Source organism: Nannobrachium achirus (assembly GCF_963921795.1).
Source record: "Nannobrachium achirus genome assembly, chromosome: 10".
Classification (NCBI taxonomy): Eukaryota; Metazoa; Chordata; class Actinopteri; order Myctophiformes; family Myctophidae; genus Nannobrachium; species Nannobrachium achirus.
The window spans coordinates 14,567,658-14,582,254 of record NC_137819.1 but is presented as its reverse complement, the minus strand read 5'-3'; the positions used below and the strand labels follow the sequence as shown (position 1 = coordinate 14,582,254).

Sequence of the window (14,597 nt, the reverse complement as noted above, 5' to 3'; positions counted from 1 at the left end):
ACACACAGCGAGGTTTCCTCAGGGAAATGAATTAGAGACAAATTTATTTTCGGTTCGGTTCGGTTCGGGGAGTCTCAAAATCTCGGCAGCATCGAACAGCCCAATTAATCATGGCAGAAAATGAATGTGAAAATAGCCGATCTACATGCTCACAGCGACTTGCAACGCCGTGTTATACAAAATGTAATGCTTCAACTCTTAGTGCTCGTCAGGGTGGGGTTATTCTGGGGGTCACGGCCTGAAAAGGTTGAGAACCACTGGACTAGTTGTTGACCTCTCAGAGGTCAAAGGTGAGGTCACACACCTTGAGGGAAGGTGCCAACGCCGGCGGGTTGTGGGTGGTCCGGCAGGGCTCTGGGTACGGTGGCCAGGGAGGGGTCGCCGCTGTGGCGTCGCTGGTGCCTGACCCGGCCCACCCGGGCCGGCATCCTCATCACGTCCTCGTTAGGCTCCGCCCTCACCCGGCAGCGCGCCAGGTTGGGGTCGCTACGGTAGCGGCTGTGAAACACCTCCTGCTCCTCCTCCTCGCTGCTGTAGCGGCGACGGACGCGCTGATGGCGCCGCGTGTCCCAGGGGTCCACCGGAGCGCCAATGTGGCCCTGAATGCAAAAGAAATACCATAATCAATCACCAACCGAGGGATGCGTTTCACCCCGACAACTGCCATCGCCTAGTGTTTATTACATGGTTCCCACACATCTTTACCAATTAATTTCCAAAACTTTTCCAGAATATTCCAGGACTATATAACAATAATTCAGCTCAATAACAGGTCGCTTACTCCTATGCGCAATGCCCAAAGACAGGAAGTGTATGCCAGTGGTTTTCAACCTTTTCAGGCCGTAAACCCCGAAATAATCATATTTGAACTGGGGACCCCGGCACCCTGATGAGCACTAAGAGTAGAGGAATTTTGTATAACACGGTTTTATTGTGAAAATAGCCGATCTAATTTTAAATGAGCATGTAGATCTGCTATTTATCACAATTTCTGCCTCTAATATTTGACAATTTGGCCCATGTTTAATTTGTCATTTCAGAGGTATTAACAAAATCAATAACCAAAGACAATGCACAAAATCAATAACCAAAGACAATGCATAGCTATTTTTCCAGGACCTTCCAGGACCCTTGATCAATTCCAAAACTTTTCCAGTACTGGAAAAATATTTTTCCAATTTCAAAATATTTCCAGGAATTTCATGACCGTGGGAACCCTGTTATTATAGTGGGCTCGCTGAAAGGCGAGACCAGTATGTTATACCAAATCTTTATAGGCCAAGTTTATTCTCCTAAAAAAATGACTGAGTATATCAAATGTAGGAGTCTCAGAAGTAATGTTGGAGTACCTGTTGGGTAGTCCCCATCCCCAACTCTGAATTGTTTTAGCAGATTCATCTGATGCCCGTCCATTTACCGGTACATGACATGACACGACACGTGTTATCATTTAGATAAGGCTTTTATTGTTTAATGCAACTCAGATTCAGATTTCTTTATTCAGATTCAGATTTCTTTATTAACCATTGTGTAATACACATAGGAATTTGCTTTGGCATACTACATTTTTGCATTCAAATCAATTTTTTCACATATAACATAAACAAAAACAAAAAAACAGTCAAACACAAAAACACCGACAGAACGCAACACGTAGTCACCACAGCAGCCATGGACGGCGCTATCTTGGAGAACAACTATTCATTTATTAACCACTTGTCATTAGATAGATAGATCCCAAGGGGGTTAGGCGAATATTTTGAAACATTTTCTCTTTTCACCCCACAAACAAATAGTGAAAATATTTGATCTACAAGATCCCAACGCGTCACTTAACCGGCCCAGTGACGCATTGAGAGATTGTAGATCAAACATTTTTGCCATTTTAGAATTTCTTTTGTCCACCCCCTATGTCTTCTTGAAATTACAAGCCCTTCTGCTCAAGGGGCTTGTAGCCTCAAAGGAAACAGGACCAGAGGGTCTCTCTCGCTCTGCAAAAAACAAGCGTTCAACGTTCGGCTTTTCCCACATCTACTGTAGCATAATACAGTATATACACCACAGTTAAGGCCCTTTCCCATTGGGCCAGATAAAAATATCTGTCAGATATATTTTTATCTGTATCTTACCATCCACTTGAATGGAGACAGATATTTCTTATCTGTTTATCTGGCCCAGTGGGAATGGGCCTTTAGTCTAGTGGTTTAACACATTAAAGGAATAGTTCACCCCCTAAATGACCCTTTCTCTATCGATTACTCACTCCATTTCGCATCGCATTCCTAAGACAAGAAATTGATTATAATAAATGTACCCCCATTGATTCCGGATGGAGAAATAGATGCATTTGTGTCTTCCATCTGGAATCAATGGGAGTACATTTATTATAATCAAATTATTAAAATTACATTCCCAAATAATGAGCAAGCAACAGACAGACAGACAGACAGACAGACAGACAGACAGACAGACAGACAGACAGACAGACAGACAGACAGACAGACAGAAGCTCCTCCTACCTGGGAGTGCCATCGACCCCTCCAGTCTACGTAGGCGCGACTCCACCCCTGCCCCTCCTCCTCCCCCTCATAACTTCCCCCTCGGCGACCGTAGGGGGGCCGGTCAAAGGTACCGTAGGGGGGACGGTCAAAGGTACCGTAGGGGGGACGATCAAAGGGTTCGAGGTCTTCGTCGGATGGACAATAATCGGACACTTCGTAGTCGGACCCCTGCGGGCTCCACCCCCTGTCAATCACACGGACAGAACGAACGACGTTGACGTAAAGCAGTGGTTCTCAAACTTGTTTCATGTCAAGGACCCCCAAATTGACACTTACAGTATTAGCCTGCGGACCCCCATTTGAAAAGATATGCCAGGGACCCCCATAAGAGATGATTTTTACAGCTATAGCAGCGATTCCCAATTTTTTTCCCACCAAGGACCCCCACTTTCATAATTATACATTATTAGACCACTGATGTCTGATTTGTTGCCATTATTATTTCTGCCTACCCCTACCCCTGACCTGTTTACTGTACAGTACTGTATATTTTATAATTTATATGATGATATGATATGATATGATATGATATGATATGATATGATATGATATGATATGATATGATATATGATTTTTTTTGCATAGTATGTTGTTGTATATTTGTCTGACATTTAGTGCAGAGTAGAAGAGTATGTTGTGCTATTTTATCGTGAATAGCACAATTCGTGATCATTTAGTGAGGACAAAATAGGAAGATAGGTTGAAAAGTGGTGAAGTCTTCCTTTAATGCAGCATCTACTGGAAATAAGAGAGAGAGAGAGAGAGAGAGAGAGAGAGAGAGAGAGAGAGAGAGAGAGAGAGAGAGAGAGAGTATATATAGTAGAGGGATAAGCCGGTCTTTGAGCTGAGGTCAGCTTATGTTCTTAACTCCTTAAAACCTCCAGTCAACTGTAGCTGCATGCTGAATGCTAATTAACATAAAACTACAACACCTCCAGTCAACTGTAGCTGCATGCTGAATGCTAATTAACATAACACTACAAGGCAAGGGTACAGGAAGAGTGGGCACCTGAGATGTCTGGGCACCTCAGGGTGATTTTTTTCCCCTTCTTTTAAGTGAACAAATAAGAAATACTATAGTATATGTATGCTTTGGAAAATACAAAAACGAGAGAAACAAATTGTCCACAGTGGTTTTCAGTCAATCAGTCAGGTGCGTAAGCCAAACAATATCAAGAATACAATAAGAATGCTTGCACAGAAACATGAGAAAAAGAAGGTCAATTGGCAGATGCAATTTGTTTTTGTGTATTTTTTTTCTTCCAAGACAATCCATGGTGAATGAATCAAAAAGAAAAAGTATAAATAAACATTCACAGTCTGCCATCATTGGAAAATGGTTGGAAATAACTGAAGGTTTGCATGATTTGAAAAGCACGGTGCATCATTATCATCACACCTTCAGACCATTTTTCCAAAGCATTTATGGTTTTCTTTTCTTTTCTTTTTCTTTTTGTCATTTTACCAAATTTAACATTGAGGCTACCAGACTTCTCAGGTGCCCACTCTTCCTGTTACCAAGTACAACGCCTCGTTAACCTAACATAAAACACCCCTCATTAACATAAATCTACAATAGCTCATTTACATTATGAGCAACACCTAGAGAGGGAGAGGAGAGGAGTTAAATATGGTTAGTTCATTCCAGAGGGGAGGTGGAGAGCTAGACAACAGCGCTCCCTGGTGACACTCTGCTGTAGGTACATCTGAGGGCTACAATAAATAACAGATTTTTTGAACCCCAGAATTCTTACACAAAGACCTTTGGAGTTGGGAAGTTCTATTATTATTACTAGTAAAACGCCTCAGGGCGCCAATTCCCTCTTATGCCCATACATGGAGATCCCTATCTGAACCAGCCACACAGATATGGACCATGTTTTGGCCATCTGGCCAGCGATATATCGATATATATGGGCATACAAGGGATTCTGGGGAATACCCATATATATGGACTTTTACATAGGTGATGTCACCTGTGATATCACCTGTGATGTCACAGTGATGTGTCAGGGGAACCACAGTGTCAGGCGTGACCTACAGACAGAGATATGTGGACAAGATGTGCCGCTTCTTCATAGTAGGTCGCAATTTTACATTATTATTGTTGTTGTTGTTGTTGTTGTTGTTGTTGTTGTTGTATGTGTTTCTAACCTGTCAGAAGGGTCCATGTCCTCCGGCCCCTGCAGTGTGGTGTGGGAGACCCCGTAGGAGCTATGCCTCTCCCCTGAATTGGTGGGCATCTCCCGCTCCCTCCTGCACACGTTACACACCCACAGGACCTGAAACAAACCAATCACACAACCTGAAATGTATGACATCATCTACAGTATGTTATCATCTGCTCAGACTTTAGTGACCAACACAGAAATATCCCTTTAAGAAAATCGTATCAGACAATCTCATAAGACAGGGGTGGGCAACTTTGATGATGGCGAGGGCCACTATATTTCCACCTTCACTCCAGAGGGCCACATTGCATATTGCTACGTCCTACTTTGCCATTCTAGTATCTCATACAAAATAAGTAAAAAATAGCAGATCTACAAGCTCGTAGATCGGCTATTTTTGCTTCTTATTTTTGCTTCTTATTAACCTGCGGGCCGCATTAAGCGAAGGTGGGGGCCGCATGTGGCCCCCGGGCCGCCAGTTGCCCATGTATTATATATTTATATTATGTATTAAGATATTTTTCAGCCTACAGTAGCAAGTCTCTTCACCAAGAATAGCAGATCTACAAGCTCACAATGCGTCACGTTGTGACGTTGTGGGCGTATCCATAATACGTGTGTGTGTGAGGACTACACATTGTCAGACTGGCTAAAAGAAGGGCAAAACAATGAATGAAACAGTTCTGTGTCTGTCATTATTGGCAGTCACCAGGGGCCAGCAACCTTTTTTAAATGAAGTGACATGTTTTTATTTTCTAGATAGTCAGTGTGCCATGTTCATTGTCAACATAGGTTTTAATGACACGCCATCAAAGATTCTGACATATTCCGATTGTCAGGATATCTGTCATTAGACTACAGCAAAAAAACACCTATTTCCCCGACTCCCTCCCCAGTCAGAGTTCAGAATTGTAATGTGCAGGAGGTAATTTGCTGTAAATTAGGTAACTTTGTTTAAATGACCATGTTTAAAAACAAATATTTGATTTTTAAATATAAATCCACTCTCTCACACTTCTGCCAGTGTGCCAGTGATCACATGATGGTGTGTGTGTGTGTGTGTGTGTGTGTGTGTGTGTGTGTGTGTGTGTGTGTGTGTGTGTGTGTGTGTGTGTGTGTGTGTGTGTGTGTGTGTGTGTTCACCTTGTCCCTCAGACAGACGCGTCCTCCGCAGCGTGCACAGCATAGGGTCTGGCAGTAAGAGCAGCTCTGACCACAGCCCTCTGCCAAGCTGGTCTTCATGCAGACGCCACAGACTGGCCCGGTCGGCGGGCCTGTCACCGTCACCACATGATAGGGGACGATTAATTGTCATTCAAAGAATTAACAAGTCACGATTTCATTGTGGGTTTGAAATTGAGTACACTAGAACGAAAAATAAATAAATAATAACTCAGTTTTAGGCTTTGTAAAAGAGAAATAGCATTGGACAGATAAGACAAATAACTTCAGAATCCAAAGGAAATCACTGTCATATTTAATCATCCTGTCATATTTAATCATCTCATACTCTTAAATGTTTTCCTTTTTTTCCACCTAAAATGACGAAATTACAGGCCTGATTCGCAATTGTTTTGAGCATTATCCCCATGTCGGTCAAAAATATTGGAAATAGCTGATCTGCAAAGGACGCATAACGCCGTGGCATGTTTTTGGCCTTTGGTGTTGTACATTGTTTGAGGGCACAACGGCCAAATGCCAGGGCAGGGAGGCTGTCAAATAAAGCAAGATTTCAGTCCATTTAAAGAATTTGTTGAATTTAAGGGTTAGGGATGATAACCTAATCTGCAGTGGAATAGATAAATGATGGTATTTACAATCTGATCCATGCTCATCCCTGTACCAATCAATGTCACTGGATTGGTTTAAAGATGGGGACTCTGGGGAGTTAAGACTTCAGAATCTCAACAAAAGACAGTGGTGTCTACATGACAAGAAAGAGACACCGGTGTCTACTGTCAACATATTGAAGATAGAGATAGAAGAGAACGTGGTACAGTCAGCTGGAGCATTAAGGCCACTGTGGCCTCTGGTCATTCCATTGTTTTGAGGGGCACAAGGCCAAACTGAGGGGCAACGGCAACCATGGCCTTCAAGGCCTCCATGAAATTCCTGCCCTGATTATGATTATCTCAAGTAGTTGAGACAGGCCTACCAGCCGGTACGGGAGGCTCCTGGCAGGCTGGTTCAGACGGCACCGGTACCTCCTTCGCCTGGCCAAACAGCCCAAACCCACCGGTTAACTTCCTGGAAGGACAGGAAGAGAGACACCAAGCGCAGGGATTAGGGGTGGGATAGTCTCCTGTAGCCAGACAACTAGTCCACAGACTCCCAAGGCCAATTCTATGTAAAGTCTGGAACTACACATTCCGAAATCAGACTTCCGTTGCTCCAGCCTGTATGACAGCATTGGCAAATGGTGGGAGATAACAGTCTGGCCACGCCAGACTATGGATGGGATGATAAGAACGCGTGTGACACGACCAATACAACAATGGTCGTGTTGCTAGCTTATAGATCTGTTCATGTGGGCATATGCCAGGGTTCCCCAATTAGTTTTCCTCAAGGGCCGAATCATGTCTAGGGTACCAAGCCGAAGGCCACAATATTGCAAGCGGCGACGGTGGCGTTCCCGCTACTCCAGCGACTGCGACGGTTCAGATATCGTCGTTGTCGGGTGGAAATGTCCAAAACCATTCCTTTTGCATTTATCATTTTAAAAATGATTTAAACTAGTGAAAACAGCCGATCTACAAGCACACAACGCCTCGCACCGCGAGGCGTTGTGTGCTTGTAGATCGTCTGTTTTCACTACTTTTGTGCGACGGCCTTGTATGATTTGCGAAAGAACATACAAATTTGGAGATAGATTTCCACCCGACAACGACAATATACTATTGTTGTTGCTGCTCTTATACCACCATTATTACTGGGGTTGGTCAGTTGGTGTGGGCCGCAAATGGCCCGCGGGCCGCCAATTGGGGAACCCTGGCATATGGTATAACAACATCACACAACAGAAGTTACAAGTTGAGCTTTCGGTAACCTAGATGAGGCCATAACAGTAGCTTTGAACATCACATGGTCGACAATAACGTAACCTGGCTGTAGCCGATGTAAATACCTAATCAACTTTGTTCTTTTGTCCTGTGTTTAACGAGCCAGCAGATCATGTGTCCGCAGAACAGATTATTACGTTACCTGATCTTCCCAAATACTCACTGTCACTCACATTGTCCAAATATCCAGAGAGTTAACTAACGTTAAATAGCAGATAGTGGGTGAAACATGTTTGTATTTTGAAGGTAGAGTGAGTGAGCATTTGATGTATTGATGTTGATGTATTGATGTATTACCTTGATATTGTAAATCACTCTGGATTAAGAGCGTTTGCCAAATGCCTATAGAGCTGCGAAGTATGATTTACAGTACACATCCTACCTGTTTCGCATTTTTTCCCTCCATTCTGAATTCCCATAGACTTTTTTCATATTGCGTCATATAAGAACTGTGTTCTAAACATAAACAAATTATCTCAGCGGTTTGACTCATATGGATATGAAGAATCAACTAACTGATGGTGAGAAAACGCTAATGTTACAGTCGCCAAATTAATTCCATTTTCGCTAGAAACAGACTGTATCAAATATGAGTGGCTGACTATCATAAACCATGCAGAGCCACCTCCCCGACAATATCGCGGAGACCTTTTGTTTATTTTTGGACCACAATGCTTATATGAGACGATTTTATGATGACCCAATGTTATTCTCCATAGAGAAATTACTTCCGTGGAACCGGGGGATGAGCGAGTCACGTCATGACTTCGTTACTCTATGAAGTTAAAATGAGTGTTTAATAGCTCTATATTCTCATAGTAATCGTTGCTATAGAGTATTTGTTCAGTAACAGGTGTCCCTGTCTCTCCAGCTCTTTAATGAACAGAACATGCATTTTCAGGAGACACGGAGACCCCTGTTACTGAACAAACACTCTATAGCAATGATTAATATCACAATATAGAGCTATTGAACACTGTTACTGAACAAACACTCTATAGCAATGATTAATATCAAAATATAGAGCTATTTAACACTGTTACTGAACAAACACTATAGCAATGATTACTATCACAATATAGAGCTATTTAACACTGTTACTGAACAAACACTATAGCAATGATTAATACCAGTAAGACTCCCTAATCGGGAGATAAGCGACCGTTGGTCGCTTATCTCCTGTCACACTGCTGACATCAGTATGACATCACACCGTACACAAATGACCCTTATATAAGACCGGCATTATCTACCGACAGATTAGTAACAAGATGTCAAAATCATTGAAGATTTACCCTACTAACCAACTGTTTACCATAGCAACCATGTTTTTTACCTTAGCAACCAACTGTTTACCCTAGCAACCAACTTTTTACCACAGCAACCATGTTTTTTTTACCCTAGCAACCAACTGTTTACCCTAGCAACCAATTGTTTACCATAGCAACCATGTTTTCTTACCCTAGCAACCAACTGTTTACCCTAGCAACCAACTGTTTACCATAGCAACCATGTTTTTTACAGGGCCTGGGATTGATGACATCAGAAATCTCCATATATGGGCATGAAAGGGATTTTGTTTCTGGAAATATGTCTGTGGGGTGCCACATTTGGAATAAAACACTTACATCACACATCTGGATATCCATACAGCCCATCTAGTTTGCCTGTGTCCATTTATGCCCATATATCTGATGACATTGGGACAATGATCTCCATATATGGGCATAACACTTATGTTAATTAGTAAAGCCTGGGGATCTCCATATATGGGCATGAGGGGTACCCTAAAAGGGCATCATCTGGGAATAGCAAATATAGTTATCCTAGAAAGTGAAAATCTTACATCAAAGGCCATAACTACCTACCTACCACCATACTGCATTCCTCATTAAACTACCTACCAGTAAGATGCCTAAGGGAGAAAAGCAAAGGGCGAGGTTGCACCATTTCTTGGTCTTCTGGCCAGTGATGTATATCGGACCATTTAACCATATATGGAGACATCTGGTACCCAAAGATATTCACAGATATGGGCTTAATATTGATGACATAAGGGATCTCCATATATGGGCGTAAAAGGGATTTGGTTCCCCTGGCATCACAGGGATCTCCATATATGGGCATAAAATGGATTTGGTTACCCTGGCAACACGGGGATCTCCATATCTCCATATATGGGCATAAAAGGGATTTGGTTCCCCTGGCATCACAGGGATCTCCATATATGGGCATAAAAGGGATTTGGTTCCCCTGACATTACAGTGATGTCAGTGGCTGGTTCTACAGAGGGGATCTCCATTTATGGGCATAAAAGGGAATGTATGTATGATGATGTCAGATATCATAGACGTCATAGGACTTTCACATAACGAATAACTGAGTAAGCATGTAAACCCGTATAATCTATATTTGGGCATGGCTGATTTATGACCTCATCATGATGACACGAGCAAACACAGCTGAATTGTATAAATGATCAGTGCAGAAACCAACAGAGGTATTTGACCAAGACTCTTAGATTTAAACATCAACAAAGGTGTGACGTTTGTTGATGGTCACGTGTGACGTGTGACGGACGGACGGACGGACGGACGGACGGACGGACGGACGGCCGGTGGAGGTTTTCATAGTAAACTGCTCCCTGACGGTCGCAATCACAATATAGAGCTATTTAACACTGTTACTGAACAAACACTCTATAGCAATGATTAATATCACAATATAGAGCTATTTAACACTGTTACTGAACAAACACTCCATAGCAATGATTACTATCACAATATAGAGCTATTTAACACTGTTACTGAACAAACACTCTATAGCAATGATTAATATCACAATATAGAGCTATTTAACACTGTTACTGAACAAACACTCCATAGCAATGATTACTATCACAATATAGAGCTATTTAACACTGTTACTGAACAAACACTATAGCAATGATTACTATCACAATATAGAGCTATTTAACACTGTTACTGAACAAACACTATAGCAATGATTAATATCACAATATAGAGCTATTTAACACTGTTACTGAACAAACACTCTATAGCAATGATTAATATCACAATATAGAGCTATTTAACACTGTTACTGAACAAACACTCCATAGCAATGATTACTATCACAATATAGAGCTATTTAACACTGTTACTGAACAAACACTCTATAGCAATGATTACTATCACAATATAGAGCTATTTAACACTGTTACTGAACAAACACTCTATAGCAATGATTACTATCACAATATAGAGCTATTTAACACTGTTACTGAACAAACACTATAGCAATGATTACTATCACAATATAGAGCTATATACTGAACAAACACTCCATAGCAATGATTACTATCACAATATAGAGCTATTTAACACTGTTACTGAACAAACACTCTATAGCAATGATTACTATCACAATATAGAGCTATTTAACACTGTTACTGAACAAACACTCTATAGCAATGATTACTATCACAATATAATGCTTTAACCTTTTAACAAGGTGGGGCTTATTCATGGCTGGGTTGTGTGGTATGTGGTGTGGTGTGTATGAATTAACTGCGATGTCTTACTTCAACATGCTCGGCTGTTTCTGGTCGTCTTTCTTCATCACGCCCATCACTGATTGGGCCATGCTCCGCTCCGACTCGCTCATGTGACTCGGGTCTGCCATGTCTGGGGCCGACGTAGACCCGCCCCCAGAGGGCCCCAGCGTCTGGAACAACCTGAAAGAGAGGAAAACAAAACAAACATTGAATGTTGTCCATGATATATGCTGTTTTGTCTGTTAAATTTAGGCCTAGAATTATTGAATGCTTTAACCAGTGAAAAATAGCAGATATACAAGCTCAGATATGTGGGTATTGGGGGGCTGGGGGAGCCAATCTCATCTGCCTGTTCAGGAGTCATAAACAGAGTCAGAACTGATACAAAGAACAAAGTGTATGTGGATTGTGGACTGTAGCTGCAAACTGCAACACTACTTATTTTTATTTAATATGTTGAATCTAGAGCTGCAACACTAACCATTGACAGCCCATACATCCAAACAGAAAATCCTATCTGATTGTATTAAACACAGGTGTGTTGTTGCCTGGATTATTCATGAAGAATTCTCGGAACAGAAAGATCCCATGATTAGCCGCTAGTTGTGCAGTTTTCCCCCGCGAGGTACCAAAAAGAATATTTCTCCATTGGACCCCAGTCATTTCCCCCTTTGATTTTCTAACCTTAACAAACATCGTCATCAATACTTTATGGTTCCTGTCGCTAGTAAAAAACTGCCTTTCAATGATATACGTTTTGTGCAAATATGGTCCCATTTATGTTAAAATTTATGATAAAGTTGCAGGGGGCGTAGACAACTAAACTGCCGGCTGTGTTCTTCTTCGTGTGCTTTATTTCGGGAGGCTCAACACCACATTCTCCCATGTATCCCTGTGGTTCCACGTGACCGTTGGCAGCCAATAGCATTCCTTATGATTCCTTGGGTACCATTAAAACAATGATGGCGGCCCACGACAAAAAGCGTCATTTTCACAGCATAGAAAGCAATGGCTTCGCACCGTACATGTTTTTTTTTACAGTCTATGATTAAACAACGTTAAACTCTTGAAAGTTGCTCATAACATGTCTACGGTGGATTTTTATGAAACAAACAACTTGCAGATAGAAAGAGGATAATTCAAGCCTTTCGTAGAGTTTCAATGTTGGTGAATTTAACACCGTTTAATACAATCAGATAGCAGTTTTCTGTTTGGATGTATGGGATGTCAATGGTTGGTGTTGCAACAAATATATCTAGAGTTGCACTTTGAGGCTATGTGGACTGTAAGGTAGTGGTACCCGGCCAGAACAGTAGGCAGTGCATCTTGTATTTCAGGGCCTCCTCCACAGTTTTGGTGGTATGCACTTATGGGCCAAATGTCAAATCGACCCGCTTCATCGGATAGCCTTGTGTAATGGTCACCGTTTGACAGGTAGGCCAACACCACCGTCAAAGTCACTAGAATATTTAAATGACAAAGGGATAATTATGCAAACATGAACAGTCTGACAGCAGAATTGAGGGTAGGCGAAATGGCTCTTCAACGGCGGTGAAAAGACTCTCCTCCACCGCGAAAGTGCCAGGCGAAAGGACCAAATGTATTTCTATTTAGGCAAATCTGCCTGACACCATGTAGTTTAATTTATATTAATTATTTATGAATAAATGTTCTCCCTTGACTTGCATGGGAAAATGCTGATTAAACCAGTATGTCCATATATGGGCATTCCAAGATAAGGGCTTAACTCAGTGAATGCCACCCTTTATTCAAAATCTACAAAACTGGTGCCAGCCATTTTGCTTAATTTTGCCTTTTTATGGGGGCCAAAATCATATTTTGTACTTAAATTACATATATAAATCTATGCTTCTATCGAAAGCCACACTACCCCTCTTACAAAGGAAAACATGTATATATATCCTATCATTAGATTTGGGCTTCAATAGAACATGTGTAAGATGTCTTGATCATCATCATATGTGTGTGCTGTGATGGGCCCTGTGTGCAATCTGGAGTGCAATACCATTTGAAAACCACCAGAGGGTGGTCTCCTACTATCTGATCAACTAACAGAAGAAGGAAGAAGACGTCCATCTTTTTTTTGGTTTGGGCCTGTTGTTTACATTTTGGCCAGGCCTTTTAGCTAGCATGCTACACACTTCGGAACCCTGGCGATCGCGATCAAGGATAGGTAGAGAAGAATGGATGGCACCGCTGGAATCCTGAGAATTTTCTGCGTTTTTTGAGTACTTATAGTTCGTCAGGGATGCACGGGAAAGTGTATAAACGAACGTTTTAGATAACATTTAAACGGCCGGAACCAATCTTCGGCTATACCGATTTTCCGCCGGACTGTGTTACACTGGTGCTACAGTCAAATCGGCCGTATCGCTCAGGTCACGGAGGCATATGGCCAACTTCTAGAGCGATTTTTTTGAAATTACAATTATGAAAAAATGATAAAACTTTTGATTAATTAAAAAGACGTAAAAGACGTTTATGGCACCGAGGTCCAAAGACGTATAAGACGTTTATGGCGTTCAGTGAGTTAATATTGATGACATCAGAGATCTTCATATACTGTATGGGCATAAAGGGACAAGGACTGACATAGAGATCTCCATATATGGCCATATGAGTGAATTCATTTTCCCCATTGACTTGAAAATGGTAAGACGGAATTCATTCACAAGTGTGACACACGTCACGGCAACCACACTTGCAATTTCTGCACTAGCAGCCAGAGCGCGCAAGTACTGCGTTCATGCGTATCATTGTATGTAGGCAGGTATAGGTAGGTAGGTAGGTAGGTAGGTAGGTAGGTAGGTAGGTAGGTAAGGTACTAGGTAGGTAGGTACTAGGTAGGTAGGTAGGTAGGTAGGTACTTGGTAGGTAGGTACTAGGTAGGTAGGTAGGTAGGCACTAGGTAGGTAGGTACTAGGTAGGTAGGTAGGTAGGTAGGTACTAGGTAGGTAGGTAAGGTACTAGGTAGGTAGGTAGGTACTAGGTAGGTAGGTACTAGGTAGGTAGGTAGGTAGGTAGGTACTAGGTAGGTAGGTAGGTAGGTAGGTAAGGTACTAGGTAGGTAGGTAGGTACTAGGTAGGTAGGTACTAGGTAGGTAGGTAGGTAGGTAGGTAGGTAGGTAGGTAGGTAGGTACTAGGTAGGTAGGTAGGTAGGTAGGTACTAGGTAGGTAGGTAGGTACTAGTTAGGTAGGTAGGTAAGGTACTAGGTAGGTAGGTACTAG

At 42.0% G+C, this 14,597-nt stretch overlaps 1 protein-coding gene across 1 annotated transcript in view; it reads right to left on the bottom strand.

Annotated features, from left to right (window-relative positions):
- The window catches only part of LOC308292850 (regulating synaptic membrane exocytosis protein 2-like), a gene marked incomplete at both ends in the record, with an annotated part of 67,753 nt that overhangs the window by 46,383 nt on the left and 6,773 nt on the right, over positions 1-14,597 (bottom strand). The window contains 6 exon segments of the mRNA XM_080735274.1: positions 305-599; positions 2,520-2,745; positions 4,716-4,843; positions 5,876-6,006; positions 6,888-6,979; positions 11,375-11,527. Coding sequence (XP_080591400.1) covers positions 305-599; positions 2,520-2,745; positions 4,716-4,843; positions 5,876-6,006; positions 6,888-6,979; positions 11,375-11,527 — 1,025 coding nt within the window.